This window comes from Nothoprocta perdicaria, unplaced genomic scaffold (assembly GCF_003342845.1).
Source record: "Nothoprocta perdicaria isolate Ctin4 unplaced genomic scaffold, notPer1 scaffold_177, whole genome shotgun sequence".
Taxonomy (NCBI): domain Eukaryota; kingdom Metazoa; phylum Chordata; class Aves; order Tinamiformes; family Tinamidae; genus Nothoprocta; species Nothoprocta perdicaria.
Genome location: NW_020454949.1, coordinates 92,727 through 113,193, shown reverse-complemented (window position 1 = coordinate 113,193; position 20,467 = coordinate 92,727). Strand labels below are relative to the sequence as shown.

Here is a 20,467-nt window from a genome sequence, read left to right as displayed (position 1 = left end):
TTTCCCAGAAATTTAAATACAGAGGGCAGTGTTAATGAAAACTGGAAACACGGCACTTCTTAGAAAAATGTCATCTTAAGTAGCCAGCTTCTCAACTAGGAGTGGTGGGGGGACATTCAAAATGCGCAAACAAGAGGAGTTCCCAATTTCTACAGACCCCCTCAGCAAGTTTCCTACAAAAGGAAACTTCAAAATCCTTCCTTCAAAATCTGTTCATTTAGTGAAAAAGCCCATCTTCTCATCAGATATTTATGGCCCTGACATATTGCCTGGCTCTTGTGGCAATGCACATTCACGTTGCACACACTGTACCCTGGGCCTGGAAGAAGCGGGTAAATAGTGGATTGGAAGTGAAGGAGAAATTACTTTGGCCTGAACCTGTTACTCACCGTAAAACCATCATGTAGAGGGGGTTGTGAGACAGGCAGGCTACCAGCGCTGCAAATGAGATGAGGAATATGGCAGGAAGGAGCATGTTGGAACAGCTGAGGGGACAGGACCCGGTCTTTGCAGAGGACTGCCCRTTCACAGCAGGGATCTGGGAACAGTTCTTGTAGATCTGTTGGCAACAGTTGGAAAAATGGTAAAACTCCTGAAGTTATTCCTGTGTGTATTCACACAGGAAGTTATTCCTGTGTGAATAACTCCTGTATTCACACAGTGGGAATTCTACCACCCAATATCCCATGCTTGTCAGGTGCCACCTAAATCTCCATCCTTGATGCCTACCCAGAACCCTGGTTTTGGCAGTGCAACACTCATCTGTGTGAACTTCAAATGCAGAAGATCGTTAGGAAACACTTAGAACTGTGGCTCTTCAAAGCAACTGCATGGACAGGATAGCTCAGCTACGTGGCTGCTTCCCAGCCCTGCTACTCACCACGTGCCTGGGTGTGGAAGAATTGGAAGTGCTGTTGGTGCAGCCAGCRAAGCAGGGAGAGATGTACTCCACGTTGTTTTCTCCACATACCGGGTGGAAGATGTGCTCAGAGCAGTGGCACCCACTGGGGGACTTAACCTGCTGCTGCGAACTTGATGTACTGCCAAAAATGAGAGAATAAAATAATAATAATAATAAAATGGATAGGAGGAAAAGACGTCCTTCTCCAGACCTGTTAGTAGTTAACCCGTTTCCCCATTCCTATTTGTGCTGGGTCGCTGCCAGTGGCAGTGTGGTCTTCTGCCAGATCCCAGTCCCCTGCAGGTACCTGCAATTTACAGTGAACTTAGCAGTAATTATATTAGGTCTGCACATGAGCACTCACATGCTTCCTTTTAATTTTTTTCTTTCTCCAGCTGAAAACTAATCAGCAAATGCCTGCAGAAATGTGTCTGGGCCCTATCCAAAATGGCACGAACAGATGTGCAAAAAGSGATGTCTGGAAACCCCATTCGCTTGGAAACTGGAAGCAGGCTAGTTGCCAAACCAACCTGATGACAGAGTGAAAGTCAAGAGGACAAAACAAATTGATCTGTTTTGTCTCGCCTTACTGCTGAAGGCKATTCATTTATCCCATCTCCTATGGGAATCCAACATCAGGACCCCATCCTTGGGAATGATGGGTAGAGCCCAGGTTAATGCACTTGTGTAGCTAACAGCTACCTAGACCTCTACATGAAAGGTGTTCTCATTTAATTTAACTTCTCCCTCATTGGAAGGGGAGAGGTTTTCTGTGTGCTATGGGGTAACAGCTGGAGCTGGTCAGGGCCGTCTGGGTAACAAACTGGACTCACAGAACTTGCAGGTGTTGAATAAGAATGCTTGAGAAGATAGAGGGGGGAAAGATGCAAAAGCTGTGGTTGTAGGAAGTTGAGGGGAGCTGGCCCCACTCTTGCTTGAGCAGGGAGATTTAYTGTCAAAGCCCCTGACAAAGCCCCTGATGAGATGGAAGGGTCTGCTTGGCTGTGATCTCYGACGAGATGACCTTTCTAGGTTTGTCAGGCAGTGCTTCTGTGTTCTTGGTTTCCTTTTAGTAGTGCAAATCAGGACATCAGGAAAGGTGCAAGCACCCTTTAGTGCAACTCCTCCTCCTGGCAGCTGCTGCAGGATGTTGCAAGAAAGAGCACGGGCAACTTACTCCTATAGTCTTTCTCAAGCGATCCTGTGCCGCTTGTGGACTCAGTCTTACCAGGTAGACACCAGCAACTCTGCAAGCCCTGAAGCTGCTGGAGGATCTACACTAAGCTCTCAGAAGCCCATAGCTCTCACAGTCCTACCCCATGGGTCACCTAAGTTTGCAGAAGAAGGAAATAGATGAACTACATCTGCGAGCTAAGGATTCTGGCAGCAGATAAGGAAGGCGTGAAATGAATCACTGCCTTCCCCCAGCCTCTTCTTTCATGGACACCCCTCTGCCAGCTCCCAGCTATGTCAGCAAAGCCCACCAAGACTTGTGTATCTCAGAGAGGCGAGACAGTCAACCTGGCAGTCGTGGCAGGAGACAAACACGGTGTGAAGGTTCCCGCTTTTCATATGCAGAGGTTTTGCAAAAGTGATGCCAAGATGCCTTCTAAAATTTAGCTGAGGGAGAASCAGGTCTTGAGATGAGGCATATCCTTGCATTTGAAGTCTTAACTGTCACCTAACAAGCAGGGAGGTCACTTCAGAGCCGAGGCCTTTTTTTCAGGAAGCGCTTCTGGCCAGGACAGCATCCCACAGGGCTGCATGCTGAGCCCTTCTACTTCCCTGCCRCGCAGGGAGTGGGGAGAGAAGGGATGTCGCAGTGCTGCTAGGGATCTCACACCTCTCCTGCTCCACCTCTGCCCTCAGTTTAGCTACCTGGATGCTGGCAAGCTGCTTTATTACAGCAATTAACAAAAGGAAGGGGAAAGAAAGCGCCCGGGAATGTCCTTGTTCCTATGCCTTCACAGGCTCCGGGCTTGCAGAGGACATTCTGTGCAGATCTCATTGCAAACTATAAATACACCATCCACCAACTATGAGTTTGTTTGCAGAGCTGTTGCTTTCCTTTGCTATGGTTGTTTAAGTGGTGTTTAAGTGGGCAAGGGGAGAAGTACGCTGACTGCCCTGTCCCTCACCCCTCTGCCATGCCCCTGTGACAAGAGGCTTATCACTGGTGAAGGAAAATATTTGTCTGAAAGCCCCTTGCTGAAATGTTGGCAGGGTGCTGGGAAATGGGTTGAACATGAGGCACTTGACAACAAGCTTGGGGTGGAGTCTAAGTGTGGTTTTATCCTAAAAAAAAGGTAAAAAGAGCAGTAAGAGCCAGAAGTTTCCACCCAGGCAAGCACCCATGTGACTCCCAGAGGGGATGAAGAGAGTAGGCAGCCTGCCCATATGCGGGGATGATTTGGACATGGGCCACGATACCACAAGACCCTTTTTCCCCTAAAAACCCAGAGCTGAGGTGAAAAATATACCCTGTTTGCTTAATACAGACAGTCATGGATTAATACCCTCATCATTAGGTCTCAAGAGTAGGATTCAGAAGCGAACAGGAAAGTGGCCACATCTCCTCTCTTTCTCCTCCATATGCACGTATTCCACCTCCACAGATACTCAGAAATGCTCATTAGATCATCTGCAGGAGAGGCCAGAGGCTCTGCTGGACCCTCACTGTCTCAGTATGTCTACAGAGTGCAGGGGCTGAGGTAAGTTGTCTGAAGAGACTGTCAGTATGGAGCAGAGCACTCATATTCTGAAGCACTCCTGGCATGTCCTCCTGCAAAAGCTGAGGTGCCTCCAGGCTCCAGAGAAAGAAGGAATTAAAAGATAGAAAAAACAAAAAAAAAAGTGCCTCTTTTGTTACCTGGAGGGGTAGATTCCATCAATGCGTCCTGTGGAGCAGCCCATGAAGAAGAGAGGCAGGCAGATGAGGATGGAGAAGACCAGCACCACCACAGCAAACCGTGGGATGGCCCGGAGGGAGAAGGCAAAGCGTTTCATGACTATTCCTCCTAGGAGCATCCCAAGGGCTGCTGCTGGCAGGTTCACAGCTCCTGCAGAAGAACAGAGGTATTAGCCTGAGGTCCTTCCTGCCAAGACCTATCTGCCATCGGGGTGTGGAGACGGTGGTTTTGTGTGGTGGCTGGGAGAACCCACAGACCGCACAATTACTGCAGATGGACCAAAGACAAAGGCAGATGGACCAAAGACAAAGGCAGTTGACTCCTACAAGAGGTCTCAGCCTCACAAGTCTGACTAGAGGCACAGGTTCAAGGTTGGTGCTTTTGCCAGGATGACTGAGATCCACATCTACTTCACTGACGTAGCACTGTGTGTTTCTAGTGAGAGCTGCCCATCTTTAAGCAAATGCAGTTAGTCACCAAGAGGCAGCACAGCAGGCATCAGACTGGCCTCACCCATGCTGGCATCTCAGGGCAGGAAAGGGAGAAACTCATCAACTGGCTCAGGGTCTCACCCACACCCTTCCCACATGCGGCCCTAGGAAAATGAGTTTCCAGTAATTTCCTATAGCATGATTAAAAGGAAAAAAAAAAAGGAAATACGGGCAGATGGTTCCCTCTTGTATTTTCCACCCTACGGCTGCACCTGTTCAGGTGCACGTGCCTTCATCGGGCTGTGCTCACCAATGAGAAAGTTGGCATAGGAGGATGTGGCACCATACTGCTTCTCCAGGAACTTGTTGAGGAAGGTGGCAAGACCTGCAATGACTGAGGAGAAGCTGCACTGAGCCAGCACTAGGAGGATGAAGAGGGGGTTGAGGAGAAGTCTGAGGAAGATCTTTGGAAATCCTACAAGGAAACAGCAGGAAACATATAATTCAGCCATGTGTTCCTCACATCAGGAATTCATATCATGAAAAAAAACCAACCAACCAACCAAACCCCTTAGACATAGACTATTCCCAGTGATTTAAGACATCTAAGAACATGGGAAAAACGGAGAGAAGGGACCCTGACTTGGCCTGGCAGCTGGCAGGACAGTGACCAAACTGCCCTGAGAGGCAAGGTGGAGAGCTCCAGTTCTGCCCACCTTGCTCCATCCCACACTGTCTGTGATTCCAAATCCACAACCCTTTAGGCATTTACCAGCCAGAGGGACATTATTCAAATTATTATTTGAATAAAATTTTGAACACAATTTTGCCCTATTCTTAGAGAGCACAAATGGACAAAAGAGCACGGATTTCAGTGGAGCGATGTTGACTGAGCATGGGGAAGGTCTGATGCCCAGCACTGTTGATCACAATGTGTTTTCCTTGTGGGATAATACACTTCCCGTGCCTCAGCCAGGACGGTTTGGCTTTTCAGCACAGTCAGAGTGGCGCCAAGCTACTCAGGAGCTGCTCTGTTTGTTTGCTGTTTAATTAGCTTTCCTTTTCTTGCACCGAGTGCCGTGGAGACCTGGCATCATTCATCAAAGCCCAATGGGAAAAGAAGGAAGCTGACAGCCACAAGACGTGACTGCAGCAGATGGGGAGGGAGGGAATGCCTTTATCTGGTAAGAAGGCATCACTCAACTGAAAAAAAGCATGAAACTGGTCCCTCTCCTCGGAGACATCCCTCCACAAACAATACTCAAACAATCCCTACATAAACAAATTGCAACRTAGCGGTCTTCTTAAAGCAATGGCTAGTGACGTCTGCAGCCCCYGATGTTCCCATGCAGCAGTGGGCTAAACACTCTGAGGAACATTTTCCAGGGTGCTCACGTCATTTAAGCAACTCAAGAGGTTTTTCTCTGAGGTCCCACAGACCCATTGTATGATGGTCTGTCTTCCAGTAGTTCTTAGGAAATTACTGTGTGAGCACTTAAGGACGTAGGTGCTGAGCATGGTTAGACCCTAGATGTCCCTAAGTTGGCTCCAGCACCTCCATACAAGGCAGTGGCGTCACTTGAAGGCTCTTGTCAAGCACTTTCAGCTGGAAAATGGGCACATGGTGGCCTCCATCTGCCCTGGTGTGGCTGGAGACAGCAGTGTGGAGCACAATGTACATGTACACTATTCCCCCTTGCCATTAAGTGTCCGTTCTTTACTTTTTATGAATTCCAGCAAGGAGATTTCTTCAGCCTCTCCCTTCTCCATCTTCCTCAGCATGCCAGACTCTGAGCTGGGGTCCTGGGGAGGGAGAGAAGACCAGCTTGAGGTGAGAGGGGAGCACTTGTGTGTGGTTAATACAGTTCAGGCAAGGAGCTAGGTTATACAAGGGGTGATATGGCTATCTGATGGCTATCAGAGATATTCACCTCCTGCTAAGCCTGTCAATTTCCTTGAGTTTGCTTAAAGACTCACTGGAGCTAATGAGGAGAGCTGAAAAACAAAAAGCTTGTCCCATGCTGACAGCTTTAAGGAGCTTGGGGAGCCTTCCTCTCCAGAACCCTGACAGAAGTACAAGCACCACATTTTTATTTCTGCAAAAGGTCTGAAAATGAGACTTGGAGGTGGGGCACCTGAAGTCTGTTGCATACTGTAATTGCAGTTATGAAATATTTTGGCTTTGATTTTGACCTTAAAAAATGATAATTGAACTACTTCAAACAAGTTATTTTTGAAATTAAACCATAAGTCTTGAGTTTAAAAATGCTGAAATGGAGCATTTCATTAAGTTTGGATCTTTCTGCTTTGTAAGAATCTTGCCTCTCTTCTTTAACATTTTTTTTTTCCGAAGGAAAAGCACATTTTTCACACAGCTCAGCCTAACTTTATTCTAGCACTCCTCCCGTATGTCCTGCACTTGGGGACACTAGTTTGAGCAGAGGGTCCCTCTGCTGATGACCTTGCTAATGTGTAATCTTGCAGAGGACTGGCCCATRTGAACATGTTACGGGTGTTAATGTGCAGCCTTTGCCAGCAGGTAGGGGCACAACCATTTAGGGTACAYCAGAAGGGTGAAGTCATGAAGCATGGAGCCCAGCAAGCCATCTAGCCACCCTCTCTCCAGTTCTATGAAAAATATTCTCAGCAGATGCTGTCTAATTCTGTGCGCCGTAATGCTGGAGTTCAGATGGCTTTGGTCTGCTAGAGAAAATCACACTAGTGCTCAGCTGGCCTGCCTGTAAGRCAGATTTCCACTTGCTCTAACGGGAGTCTTTCAGAGTTTTCCGTTCCTGTAGAGGAAGCTCATCCCATCTACTTTGTGTCTGGCCACGTTCTTCAGCTGAGCAGTTGCACTACTAGGCTGTATGTGGTCCAGAGTCCTCAGTCAGCACAGTGATCTGAACCAGCACCAGCTCCACCTGCTCTGCTGGGGGACAGCAGCACTGTGGTGGATGGACTCATTCTACAGTTTGAAGTCCRTGGCAAGACCAGAAGAACCTTCCGGAGTTACAAGGTGGAGAGGGCAAGCAGGAAAGGAGGCACAAGAAGGCATGTAGCTAGTGGGAAGGGCATGAGCTCTGCTTTTTGTCTGCAGATCTGGGGCAGTCCGGCTTTCTCACTTACGGCAAGGGAATGCAGGGCCCTGCCCTTCATCTGCTACAGGCATGGAGCTTKTTTTAAAGATTTTTTTTTGCTTGTGAGGGATTATAAACTAATCTCAGAAAGTTTCCTGTACTCTTTTCCTCCCCTGCATCCATTTCCTCTAGGGGCAGGTAGAGCACAGCTCTGGCAAGAAGATGTTAGGCCCTGCAGAGCCTGGGTCTTACCTGTCCTTTGAGCATGTACCGAGGGAAGAAGAAATAAGGGATGGAAGTGACAACCAAGCAGCCTGAGGAGATGAGCAGTCCTAGCCACCAGGCTCCGATCCATCGCTGGTCCTTGGGTGTCAGACTCACTGTGGCTGCAAGACACAAGGGCCCATCGTGAGAGCTCTGCTCCTGCACAAGGGACAAACTATCCATTCAAATATGGACCAGCAGAGCACAAAGGGTTCATTTGGGCCTGTGTATGGCACAGTCCCTTCTACACCAGATGCCTTCTGTGCAAATGGACAGAAGTGGAGCTTCCACCAGGGTCCATAACAGGTCCAAGATCAACCACAGGTGCTGTGTACCTGTGGGTCCCCTCACTCAGCCACATGTGGTTGTGTTTTTACTTCCTTTGTTCTAGCAAGGAACCTATCCTGCCACTGCTTATCTGAACCACCCTGAGCTTCACAAGTGCTCACAGGACAAATGTACTTATYCAAAATATGTGGATGGCACAGATTCAAGTATTCCCCGTCGAGCCAGTCAGCAATGCAGTGATTATGGGGTCCTAACGCTACTCCTCTTTTCCTGAGGCACATGGCTTGATTGGAATGTGGCTGGCTACAGAGATTGCCTGGAGAAGACGGGGAGTGGGAAAATAGCACAGMCACTTTCTTGGAAATAATTCCTCTCCCATTGTTCCAGCCTTGGTAACTGCCTGCTTGCAGACATCAAGGGAAGGACCTGTGCTGGTGGAAGAGCACTTCTAATGAGCGTGATTTCCGAGTGAATAAAGCTCCGGGCACTCACACCCTTCTCCGGAAAAAGGAGGATAGAGGAGAGCCATTCCATCCCCAGCGCAGACATCCTTCGGATGGGCCAACGTTACTCACGGGAGGTCGAGCGATTGCTTGGCTTGGCATGGGGAGCGCATCTCCCCATTGTTAGGATTTTATGAGTGGAAAAGGAACAAACAGCAGTCTCGGGCCTTTGCTTCTCCACGCAGGCTTCCTGGCAGGCAGGAATAACCCGGGGTGCGGCGCAAGAGGAGCCCACACCCCGCCAAAACAATCGCCCAACTTCCCCAAACAGGACCAATCCACTCGGGGTGCAAACGTCATCACGGAGCGACCACACAGAGACTGCTAAATCTGTCTGTCGCCACAAGGACCAAGCCAAGGCTTTTTTTGCCGTTTCCTGCTTTGGATTCATTTATTATTCTTATCAGGCACCAGACAAAAATGTCACGCCGGCTCTGATCTCTTTATGGAAACACAGGAAAAGCCACATTAATGATGAAGCTGGGGAGAATTCTTTGGTGATTAAGTTACCAGAAATCATAYGCACACACCGCAGTTAAGGAACATAAGCCCTGCGGTAGGGCGCTGATCTGGTACCACTGTCTACAGAGACTATGGCTCATGGAGGGTAGAGTGTGCCAAGAAGAGTCAAGCCACTCCATGCACACTTAAGGCAACAGCTTCCCATGGTGGTCTTGTCCCTCCCAGGACACTTCACTACCCTCTCTGCTCCTCTCCACGGTGCTAGACTAATGCGACACTTCCTCACCAYGAGGGCAAGAGGCACATTTCAGCAGCTATGGGTGGTACTTCAGTTTGGCAGAGTCCACGATGAAGATGTGAGACCATCCCCAGTCATTTCAGGATGACCTTCTAATTCACAGAAGGCTACTGGAAAGGCGAGCGCTACCTGGGAAATACTTACCAATGTCCACTCTCCCAATATCCACAAAGAGCCGCAGCACCACAGATCCCAGCAAATATCCAAAAGCAGGGCCAAACACTGCGATGGAGAAGAGGATGGCTAAAAGGAGGAGATAGAACCAGCATGAATAAGCTGACACTAAGGGACCACCAGATATTGCATTCATCTTCCTACATGGATAAGGGAAGACATGGCAACATGTTGAACACAGGAATCATCTTTTATTGATCGACAGTGGGTGAACAGCTCATCACTGATCATATATTGAATGCACTGTTTATCAATAGTGTTAGAAGGTAGSCAGGTATCTGCCTTTCAGAAAAAGCCTCTGTGCTCTGTAGAGATCAAAGCTTTCCTGATGTGCTCCAAGGTTGCAGCTGTGCTTTCAATATCTGTGATTCGGCATGACAAGGTGGGAAGCACCGAGAAGAGCAGGGAGGTGAACTCCTGGGCTTCTGCAAGTGGCAGAGGCCCTCACCTCCCACATCAAGCAAAGGGAACTAAGCAGKCTCAGTCCTAAGAGCTGAGTGAAAGTATTTGGTCAAAGCTTTGGGAGAGAAGGGGAGAGATGCTAAAGTGGGGATAGTAAAAATTTGTACATTAGCCTCAGTTCTCCTGAACTGTCTGTTTAAAAACAAAGGAAAAAATAGATGCAAAAGCTAGCACTGCAAGTCTAAAGACTTCCTTTTTACTTCTTTGGAATGAAATGATTCAAGTTTCCTGCCTGACAGAAACACTTTGCATGACCCTTTAGCCATGGTCAGAAGGAAAAGGCTTGCTCAAGTTGCAATGCTGGGCTGTTGCTGAGMGGAGAGTCCTGCTCACCCCCATCCAAGCTGCTCCCCCTCCTCCCCAGTTTGAATCAYTTGCTCTGGAACCACAGCCCAGTACTTGCAAATTCCAGGAAATCTCTGTGTTCATGAAAAAAATAAAGCCTTGCACTTCCCTGCTACAAACCATGCAATCCTACCCGCTATTCGCCCAAATAGTCATACAGCATCTCAACTCTAAGCAAGTAGCCAGGTCCAGCTGAAGCCAATGAGATTCATACAATATAGGTGCCTTGTGGCTACATGCATACTAGGTATGAAGACATCTGATCTCACTGCCATGCCTCAGCTGTGTTCCTATTTTAAAGGTGGTATTCCCAAGTAGGCAGGGTAATGCTTTTATTTCTAAAATATAAAATATAAGAGTATTTAAAAGTAGGGATTTTATTAAAAAACCCCACAGTATTTAATTTCATACATGATTAGACAGTAGTATTCTTTACTGTAAGAAGATTGTAAGACCTAGAATACAACAAGATTCAAAAGGCAGTGGTATATTTATGTTGTACTGAGGTCATCTAGACTTGCAGCAGCTATTCTGTCCATCAGGGACATTCCCATGGTCCTAAAATTACCATCAATATCTAAACATCTGCTATTATAAAGAATGAACCAACCCCCTGTTCCTTCATCTTCAGGATGTGCAGGTTTGAGAATCCAACAGGCACTGAATTGTCCTGGGGATGCTCATTCTTCACCACCGAGGGAAGATCAGTTTGTTTTACATTATCTTGGGAGCCAAACCTTCACATCCTTAGCTGCTTTCCAAGGGAAGCAGTGGTGGCCAGATTTTCCAAAGAACTCCAGTTTTGCCTAGGAAGCCTGGCTGCCAATCCAAGCCTCTGGTGAGCTCAGTGTACAAGAGAAGGGCACTGCAAGTGCCAGATCATTAATGAAAACATGACCTTGCTAATGGGTGCTGAGCAGATGAGATAAATGGGTTTCCTGCAGTTCCTGGCAGCAAAGCAACGCCTGTAAAGGAGAACTCCTACTGTCATTGCTCCCTGCCAAGGGGTTCTTCTAAACCACTTATGGAGAARAAGGGAAAAAGAAAGGAAAACAACTAGTGGAAAACAACAACAACAAAACACAATAACAACAACTATAATAACAACAACAGAACCCAATTTCCTGCCCTCATTTTGCCAGTCAGAACTATTTGAGCTGAGAAGAACAAGGGAACCTTGCTGGAAAGGGCRTGCAAGCCTTTCTCCAGAGCTCTTACATGGTATGGCAGTCTGGACCAGGAGTCTGGACCATATCTGAAGCAGGCGTCTGGACCAAAATATGTTTGGGTGGGTCTGGACCCTGCCAAGCACTGTAGCACTAGTACAAAGCCTGTCCTTGGGAGTCTAATCCCAAAGGCTTTTCCTTCTCTTTAAATGCTTACCTTATTTTGGAATATCCGTTTGTGACTCCTAAATCACTCTGATGCCTTTGGCTGCTCCAAAGACATTGTTCAGCACCAAGAGGAATTAGATTCTTAAATAGCTTACAGACTGAATGGGAAGATCATGCAGGGACTCCAGGGCTGGGCTCTATTGTTCCCAAGGAAAAGATTCACAGATTAACATGGAAGCTAATACCTACCTCTATGGGATCAGCAACCTCTCTGAGCTTGGGAACCTGTCTCTTGGAAGGACTGTGATGGCTGATCCCACAGCAACAACATCAACTCATCAACTTCATCAACAACATCAACTTCAAAGCCTTTCTGCAACAACTGCTTTAATTGTACAACGTGTGGTTCCTGTAGCCTGTCCTGCCTCTGGCCAAAGCATAATAAACAGATGCTAAGTAAGAGCTTCTGAGGAGGTTTTCTTACTACTTTCCACCCCGTGAATGGCACCATGTTTTCACAGCCACTAAAGCAAGGGAGATGTTCCAGCTCACTCAGCTCTTCTGGATACCCACTTGGCCTGAGCCAGCTATACTTGATCTATTCAGTTATATTCCTTCCTGGGCTTCCTAATGCCCTCACTGTAAATAGAAATAAATGTTTACAGGGTTATATTTACRGTGACCAAGGGGACTAAACAGGAGAGGCAACCCAGCATTTCAATGCAGAGAWCCTCACCTGAATGCAACCAGATGCTCAGTGGGAAGACACACCATGAGGAATTGTCACCATGTGGCAGCAAATCTTTATTGGAGCTGCCACTCCTGTTAGAGCTGTTTGCAATGATTTTTCTGGTTCTTTAGAGAGGTGGGACTGAGAAGGGTCTCACTGCACTTTCCTCTGCCCAGAATCTCTCATTTTTTCAACAGGTCTCTGCCTCAATTAATTACACAATGCCAGGACATTGTGGGAATCAAATCTGGATGAGATGACAGAATCGCAGAATAACAGAACAGTTGAGGTTGGAAGGCACCTCATGGAGATATCTGGTCCCACCCTTCTGCTCAAGCAGATTGGTTACAGCAGGTTGTCGAGGACCATGTCAGTTGGGTTTTGAATATCTCCAAGGATGGAGACTCTGTTCCATCAAAAATTATAAACATTAATAAGATCCACCCTTGATCCTCCTCCTTCTCCAGGCTCAACAGCTCTCTCAGATTCTCTAGTCTTTCATCTCCTGCCTTTCAGTTCTCTGGCCTGGGGCTGCAGTGGACCTTGGGAGAGATGTTATCCCAGCTCCTTCCACATCCATTGCCTTCTCTGGGTAGGGGATTTTGTCCAGACCATATCTTGTCATGAATCACCTTGGATCATAAAGTTTTAAAGGAAAATCGGAGTATGGCTGCCAAACCACACCTCCACTGAGTGATARCAAGATTGAAACTGGGGTTTTCTGATTTGCTTATCTGCTTGCTTGCAGATTTGCTTATCTGTCAATTTACTGAAAAATCTGCAAGAAGCAATCTTTTTTTATGTGAGTTTTTACTACTTGAAAAGTCTGTATTTCTTGGCTAAGCTCTAGTAGGTAAATTTTCACCAGCCCTAATCTTTTTCTAACTTTCATTCCCTGCAATGAACTGCTGTCCACACTCTTTCTCTTCCCAGAGCAATAATATTCCCTATTCTTGCACTGTCTCGTGATGGACAGCAGATTCATCTCCAAATAAGCATCTCTCCATTTCAGCTCTAAGGTCTGGAGAACAGGGAATCTGCAATGAAATAGCAAGAAACAACTGCACTGCTTCATCAGCAGAGGGATCTTTCCACTTACCAACATACAGAGGGGAGTTGTTTGCTTCTGCAAAGTCGTCCACRTAGGATATCCCGAAGGGCTGGATGGGAACTGTCCCAATTCCAGCCAACAGTTGGGCAATGACCATCATTGCCCATATACTGTTGGCCTCCTTCTGGGGATCCTGAGTCTTGTTTGGACACACAAACTTATTCTCTGAGTAACAGAGTTCAGCTTGGATCTGGCTCTTGTTACCTGGAATGAAAAAAGACCAAGATCTGAAGGCTGTACCAAATACCTTAATTTCTAAGTACCAGGAAATCTCCCAAATTCCCTAGAGTCACACATGACTGGAGTTCAGCTGAACTGGCTCATTTTAACCAGTAGTTATTGTTGCCTTTTCCATTCCTTTGCAGCATTTTATTGAGCATAAGTATAGCAAAAGAACGGTGTGGGTTTTTATCATTTTTTCACGACATACTGCTTAAAGAAGAAGGAAGAAAAATAATTTCTCCTGCATGCTGTGACTGTGCAGGTGAAAGGTCCATCCGAAGTCCAACTCCAACAAGCCACATTTCAGCTGTCAGCAGAGGATAAAAAGTTCTCCATAAAACTTGATGGAAAGCTGGGCTCAGCCAGTTGCTATAAGCCTTTGGATGGACTGTGTCAAAGTCATTGGAAAAGCGTAAATATTTTCAGAGGGAAAAAAAAAAAAACTTTCCTCAGGCAAAATTAAAGTGTTACAGAGCAAACAGAGAAATCCTGCTTTTTTAATTTAGCCATTTTCATTCTGGATTTTTATTATTATTATTTGTAATTGTTTCAACATTGCCATCACATCTTTCTAGTTAAAGAAATACCTTTGTGGATTTTTCTATGCTTCTGAGCAAATAAAAGCAAAGCAAAAACAAATATTTGTTAGGTGATTAAGGGTTTTCCTTGGCATAATGTGGCAGCACATTCCTGAGAGTGGGTCACCACAAAAATTGTTATGCAAGTTTATTTGAGGTAGTGCTTTTCTGAAGAGGCTGCCTTTTTCTGAAGAATGAGCCTCTTTTGCTAATAATGATTTTACTGTAACAAAAAGGGAATGCCACTGGAGCATCCATGCCAAATTGCGCATTGTGGAATGAGGCTGCTCTCAACAAGACATTCAAAACCAAAGGCATGGCTTGTTTTCCCTGCCAACAGTCTTTGTTTCCTCATGGCACCTGGGCAGAATCTTTGAGCAAYGCAACCCAAGGATGGCCAAGCTGCCACATCTCTATTGCCCTCACAGCTCAGGTGCTTTGAAAGCAAGGACTGTAGCTCCTTGCCACATCCTTGTGGTTGGAACATCAGGAGGTTTTCCTCCTGTTCAAGGTCTCTCACTGCAATATTAACTCAGTCCAGGACTTTAAGAGCTCCACAGGCTGTGCCAGCACCTCATCCACCCGGTGCACTTACTGTAGCATCCCCACCAAGCTGGATGTGGAGTTGGTCTCACCAGCCATACAGTGCTGTTGGTGGACAGACAATGTGTTGGAGTTGGCCTCACCAGCCAGACAGTGAGAGATAAGGGCATTAATGGATTCGGGCCGTTACTAGTGCTATGGCAGGGCAACCCACACTGTGTGCTTGCAGCCTGGCAGCTGAYGATTTCCATTAATGACCACTCTCCAAAGTATTCATGTGGGAGTCCGGAGGCTCCTTTGATTCCCCTTCCTTGGGGTGAGGAAAGAGAGCCCTGCTCCCCTTTCCTATCACAAGTCGTAGGTGTGAACAACACCATGACTAAATGTGGTTTCACGAGGCACGAGTATGCTTGGAGCTGGGCTGGTTTCCTGCAGGACAGCATTAGTCACAGCAGCCACGAAGACGGGGAGAGGTGTGTGCTTCAGCCCAAATCAGTCTGTGCAAATGGCCAGCTCACGGCACAGCACAGCCCAGAGGAAGAAGGTGGGCCGCCGTGCCAGCAGCACGCTGGGACCAGCGTGGGGTTGCACATAAACACGTATGGCTCTAGGCAGGGAGGCAGGATGCTGCGTGTCACTTTGACTTGTTTCCTTARTGATAAAGGGCAGCCTTTGTTCCAAATCCTGCTCGCTTCATAGTCTGGCTAATGATTTTAAACCTTCCTTCTCTTAAGCTGTTGGAAAAGTTGGTATTTGATGCCTGATGCATCAAAACTCCCCTAAAAAAAATCAAGAACAACAAAAAACATACATTTGGGTTTTGGTGGAAGGGCATCAGCTGCAAGCCAGCAGAGAGCTGTTTTTCATATTTCTGAGCAAACCCTTTCAGCCCTACACTGAGCCATCATTTATAAATGTTTTATGGTCTGGGCTGCAGATCAGTGCTGATGGTGCCATCTTTCTCCTAGCTGTGTCTTGCTCTCTATCCAGGAATCAAACCCTATTGTGATAGATGATGCATGGATAGGGTATGAAAGACCCCTGCTGAGGCAATTTCATGACTTAACTAGAGAAGCAACTTGCCTAAGGTAGGCCTTCAGGAGGCTGAAGCTCATTGGCATCCCAAGGATTAAGGCACTGAAGCTACTTTGGAAATCTGATGTCAGTCTTGTATGTAGTGTAGACACTTCTAGGTATTGCACTCTGCATGGAAACTGGAGTTGTCATCGTGCTTGCAGGCCTATTCCCAAAGTCTGCCTCAACTAAATCAGCAGCCATTCTTAGGATAGACCATATGACCTACTGACTAGTGTAGGAGAGGCATCCGGGACAGGCAATCTAAACACCGCTTTATCATGACCTCATGTTTTCATTTCTCTGTGACTCAAGTCAAGATAACAATACTTTCTTATCCTTTGCAAAAAGGCTTTGATCTATAGGTGAAACATCACCTGCATTGGCTTTCAGCTTGGACGCTCACCAAGACCACTTGGCCATCTCGCTCCTGGGGGAGGAATCTGTGGTGCCACCATTGCTCTCATCCATCTGCACTGAGAGCAACAAGATTAACATCTGTGATCACATGGCAAACCAGGAGAAAGGAGAAGGGGACCATWGCCAATGTGCAAAAGGCACGCTCATCAACACTATAATTTTGGATCTGACAGATTAAACGTTTAGGCCTGAGAGTACGCGAAGACTGATGCAYAGCACCATAGCTATTAATTTCTTGAGCAGATAATGGCTATCCAAACAGGACCAAAATGGCCAGGACTGTTCTGGTACAAATCCAGCTCAGCATTCAGGTAGCACAAAGCCTCGGTGGGCAAGGCACTGTAGAGCCTGCAGCCTGCCACAGGGGCACTGGAAGGAAGCAGAGATCCTTGAGCCCCCCAGGAATTGCACCATTGCTCCAGAGAGGCCCAAAGTGAAGTGACTTGTTTATAGTCACGCAGGACATCAGTAGCACAGTCAGCATCTCCTGCATCCCAGGGCTTCTGTCCCAGAGGCAACCCTGCATTGTGTTTAACATTCTCTCTTCAGGTGACTTTTTGCATAGCTGCATGACATTTCATCATTAATAATGATGAAATCATTAATAATGATGGTGTCAGCAATAGCAAGTCATAAAGTTTTAGATCTGCAGCAGGGATATGTCTGATGCCGTGGAAAGCAAGGCTGTTTCCAGGATGATCAGGAGCGGGTTGGAAGGACACACATGGCCCACGTAGAAAGCAGAGACACTGCTTAATGCTGAGCAATCCAAAGATCGCTGGGATCACTGTAGGATGCTGTCTACCTCACATACTACAGCTGAGGTTGTTAGCCTTATGGCAAGCTTTTTGTGCAGTTGTGGGAGGAAGAAGTGTCTTGGCAGCCTCCAGAGAGATCCTGTCCTGCTTAGCTTGAAAAAACAGATGTAGGTGGAGATATACTCCCTCTGGAGGCCTTCAGGGGCATCTGTGGGAAAGTTTGGTGCTTCACAATAGCAGTTAAACTTGTCACCTAAAATTGTGGCTCAGGGATCCCACATGTAACTGTTGCATTCAAAAGAGGTTGCAAAACTGTCTTAAAGTCAGACTTAAAATAGAAAATATTTGCCTTAAATCATTCCATCCAAACACTGTGCTTGTATTCAGTGTACAACGAATACAACCATTCCTATTTTCAAGGAGGCTTGGGGAATCCAATGCAACTGTGGCCAGGTTTGTGATGGGGAAGGTGATGAAAATAAGAAAACTCAATGGCTGTACAGCTCTGTGGAGAGCAAAGTGATAAGAGAAGAGGTGAACGTATCTATTTGAATTAAAGGTTACCTTTTAGTTGGAAATCACTTGCTCTAATACATGCAGGCAAGAAGGGCATAGAACAGTTGAACAGTCAAGATGCASATGGAAAATAGTGTAATGTACCAGGAATGGTCTAATGGATTGCTATTTCTTGTTATGCAAGAGCTGATATCGCAATGTAGGTACTTCTTATTCATACTTCTTACTCAACCGTGAGATTGTTGGTCCTTAAATGCATAAGTGTACTCCTTCAAATGTCCTGTACATTCACCAAACTTGATGAGAAAACAATGATCAGAGGAGTAGGACTTCTGTTTGGGTCAACTAAAAACTGGCAAAGCACAGCACTCAAAGTACCTGTAGAGGATGATGGTCAGGGTGTTCATCTCTCTGCCAAGATCCAGACATCCTGTAAGCCTTTGGTTGAACCATCTAATCTTGCTTTAGAATAACTACCTGCATAAGAAAATACCCTCTCAACTTATCACTTCTTCCATGTTACCCATGCTACCTAGATTAAATCTAAGAAAGAACATCTTTTGTGTTGTGCTGCTTGTGTTATAGACATCCCTTCTCTTCAGGGATGAGTGGAGGCACTTACCAGCACTCAGTGTGGTGTATTCATATGGGTCCGAGAGGAAGTGAGGAAGGGTTACCAGGAAAGCTCCAAGTGCCAGTAGCAGGCCCCCCACTCCTATCACCCGAGGGCGGTGAACCCGGCTGCCAAAGTAGCTGACAAAGATGATGAGGACGACATTGCCAATCTGGAAAGAGCAGAGTGAAATGGGAGGAACATTAGAAGACGTCATGGAGGAACATTAGAAGACGTCATGGAGGAAATCAGGGCCTGCCCCAAAACTGCTCCCCCAGGTCTGTGTACAGTTGGGTGGAAAGATGTCTTGTCAGGTGGTGCTTGGCCCTGAAGAGCAGAACAGGGCAGCCCTCAGCTACACCCTGCATATTCACAATGATTCAGTGCTTCCTTCTTATCGGAAACTAGCGGGCCAACTCCTTGGGTCCCATAACCTGTGTGCCTCCTTTCTTATCGTGGACTGCTTCACACCTCCTGGTGATTGGGCTGGGGCTTTCTTCAGCACCTCCGTGCTCTCCACCCAGTGGGATGTGGCATAAACTAATGACTCCCCCAAACTGATGACCCCCCAAAATCCAGCAAAAACTTCTGCCCTGTGTTATTGCCTCTATTCCCATGGTTCTAAGCAGACATGAGCCCAGCCACAAAATAGAGCTCACTGCAAATGCCTGTAGCACTGGGCATTTGGAACTGCAGACACGAGCACAGTCCAGTTCTCCTCATTCTGCTTAAAAGGTARAAAGAAAATGTGCAGCTTACTCAACACAGTATATGAGCTGTAGCTCTTAGGCACAGGGACGAAAACCATAAAATTATAATTATAAGCATTTTGTCTGCTTGGGACAAGCTAAACATTATTTTAACTTTGTTATTTATGTCTAAGTATCCTTTTAACATGTGTTTAGATTGAGCTCCCTTGTTTTGTCTCTTGTGGTTTTTGTTCTTAAATTTGATGCAGCAATTAATGAGAAAAGACTTCCATCCTAGACAGGCAGGAGAGCTTACAGAGAACTAGAAAAAAAACCACAGAAACATCTTCCTGAAAGCAGAGAAATAAAGATGTCTCTGTCGTCTGAAAGCAGAGAGTATTTAACAGCATAGCATATGTCATATCCTGTCCTTTTCCCTTTATCTTCTTGCAGTAAGAGGCTGCTCTACATGCGCTTTATTTTGCTAACATTTCTCCAAACATGAAGTCTCTCTAGTTTCTCTAGTGGATAAAGGCACATGAGTTATTGATGTATTGATATATCACTGTTGTGAGTGGATACCCAGGATATCCAACTATGCTAGCTCAGGGCTACCAATAATGATCATCACTACGGGATCACTTTCTTCAAGTGTTTTGGAACTGATTAAAGTGAGCGGGAGGTTGCTCACTGATGTGAGTGGGCTTTGGTTCGGTCCTTTTAACCTCTGGCAAATGGGCTGGTASGGGTAAGACCTGGGCACCTGCTTTGCAGAGGTCACTGGTGCACTGCAGCCTAAAGTGCCCAAGCTCTTGGTGGGTACAAGTCTTGGTGGTACAAGTCTGGCCCTGATTGTCTCAGCATCTTGAAAGAGCAGAGAGTTAGCAGTTCTGCTGAGGACAAGGTATATGTTCTTGCAGCGTATACCTTGGGGGACTGCATTTCTCCTAAAATGTCCAGAGCTGCTTCAAGAACTTGTCATAAAGCAGCTGTTCATCAAGTACCAGGTTTAAATTGAAGCTCTTTTCACAAAGTCAAAAGAAACAGAGTTGCAGCCTGAACAGTTTATATGGAGACCAACCTCATAAGAGGATGCTGGTGAGAGTTTATCCTTCACCACAGGGCCATCAGACCTGGGAATACATGGAAAGGGACAGACATTGGAGAAGTTGCTGGCCAATGTCTCCATTTAGCAGCTGTGAGAAAACTTGGAATGGCTCAGACCAAAGCTGAAAACTGCCAAAACAGAGAGTTCTAGTGGAAACCACAGTTGGGGCTGTAATCATGGGCGTGTTTTCTCTCCTTTCTGGTCAACCCTCATGGCCCCCACAGAAGTTTCTCATCCAATTACCTCGTGTAAGCTCGAGATGAAACCTGAGGAGAGACTTGAGAGCCCAAAGCGCTTCTCGATAGTCGTGAGGCTGCTCTTGAAGTTGGCACTGTAGAGGAGCTGGGAGAGCTGGAGAAGGCCATGGCACACCACAAACACCTGCAGGCAAAGCAGTGCCATCCCAGTTAGTACCCGATAGCTGCCCAGTTGATGTGTACCTGCTGGCAACCATGCCCCATGAGAGTGATCTGAAAGCCATACATACATGGACTCAAATAGGCCAATACCTCTTCATGCCTGTCATCTACCAACTCTAACTAAGAGTTGGATTCACAATGCCCTACTGCCATTCAGCACCTTCCTCTCCTCTCCTCTCCTCTCCTCTCCTCTCCTCTCCTCTCCTCTCCTCTCCTCTCCTCTCCTCTCCTCTCCTCT

General features: G+C 46.6%; 1 protein-coding gene across 1 annotated transcript in view; it reads right to left on the bottom strand.

Annotated features, from left to right (window-relative positions):
• Positions 1-20,467, bottom strand: part of SLCO2A1 (solute carrier organic anion transporter family member 2A1) — a 36,604-nt gene that overhangs the window by 1,928 nt on the left and 14,209 nt on the right. Inside the window, exons 2-11 of the mRNA XM_026036430.1 lie at positions 20,054-20,191; positions 18,023-18,185; positions 13,278-13,493; positions 9,278-9,376; positions 7,571-7,704; positions 5,963-6,044; positions 4,552-4,716; positions 3,771-3,960; positions 881-1,040; positions 390-559 (exon numbers count right to left, since the gene is read on the bottom strand). Coding sequence (XP_025892215.1) covers positions 390-559; positions 881-1,040; positions 3,771-3,960; positions 4,552-4,716; positions 5,963-6,044; positions 7,571-7,704; positions 9,278-9,376; positions 13,278-13,493; positions 18,023-18,185; positions 20,054-20,191 — 1,517 coding nt within the window. The remainder of the gene's footprint in view (positions 1-389; positions 560-880; positions 1,041-3,770; positions 3,961-4,551; positions 4,717-5,962; positions 6,045-7,570; positions 7,705-9,277; positions 9,377-13,277; positions 13,494-18,022; positions 18,186-20,053; positions 20,192-20,467) is intronic.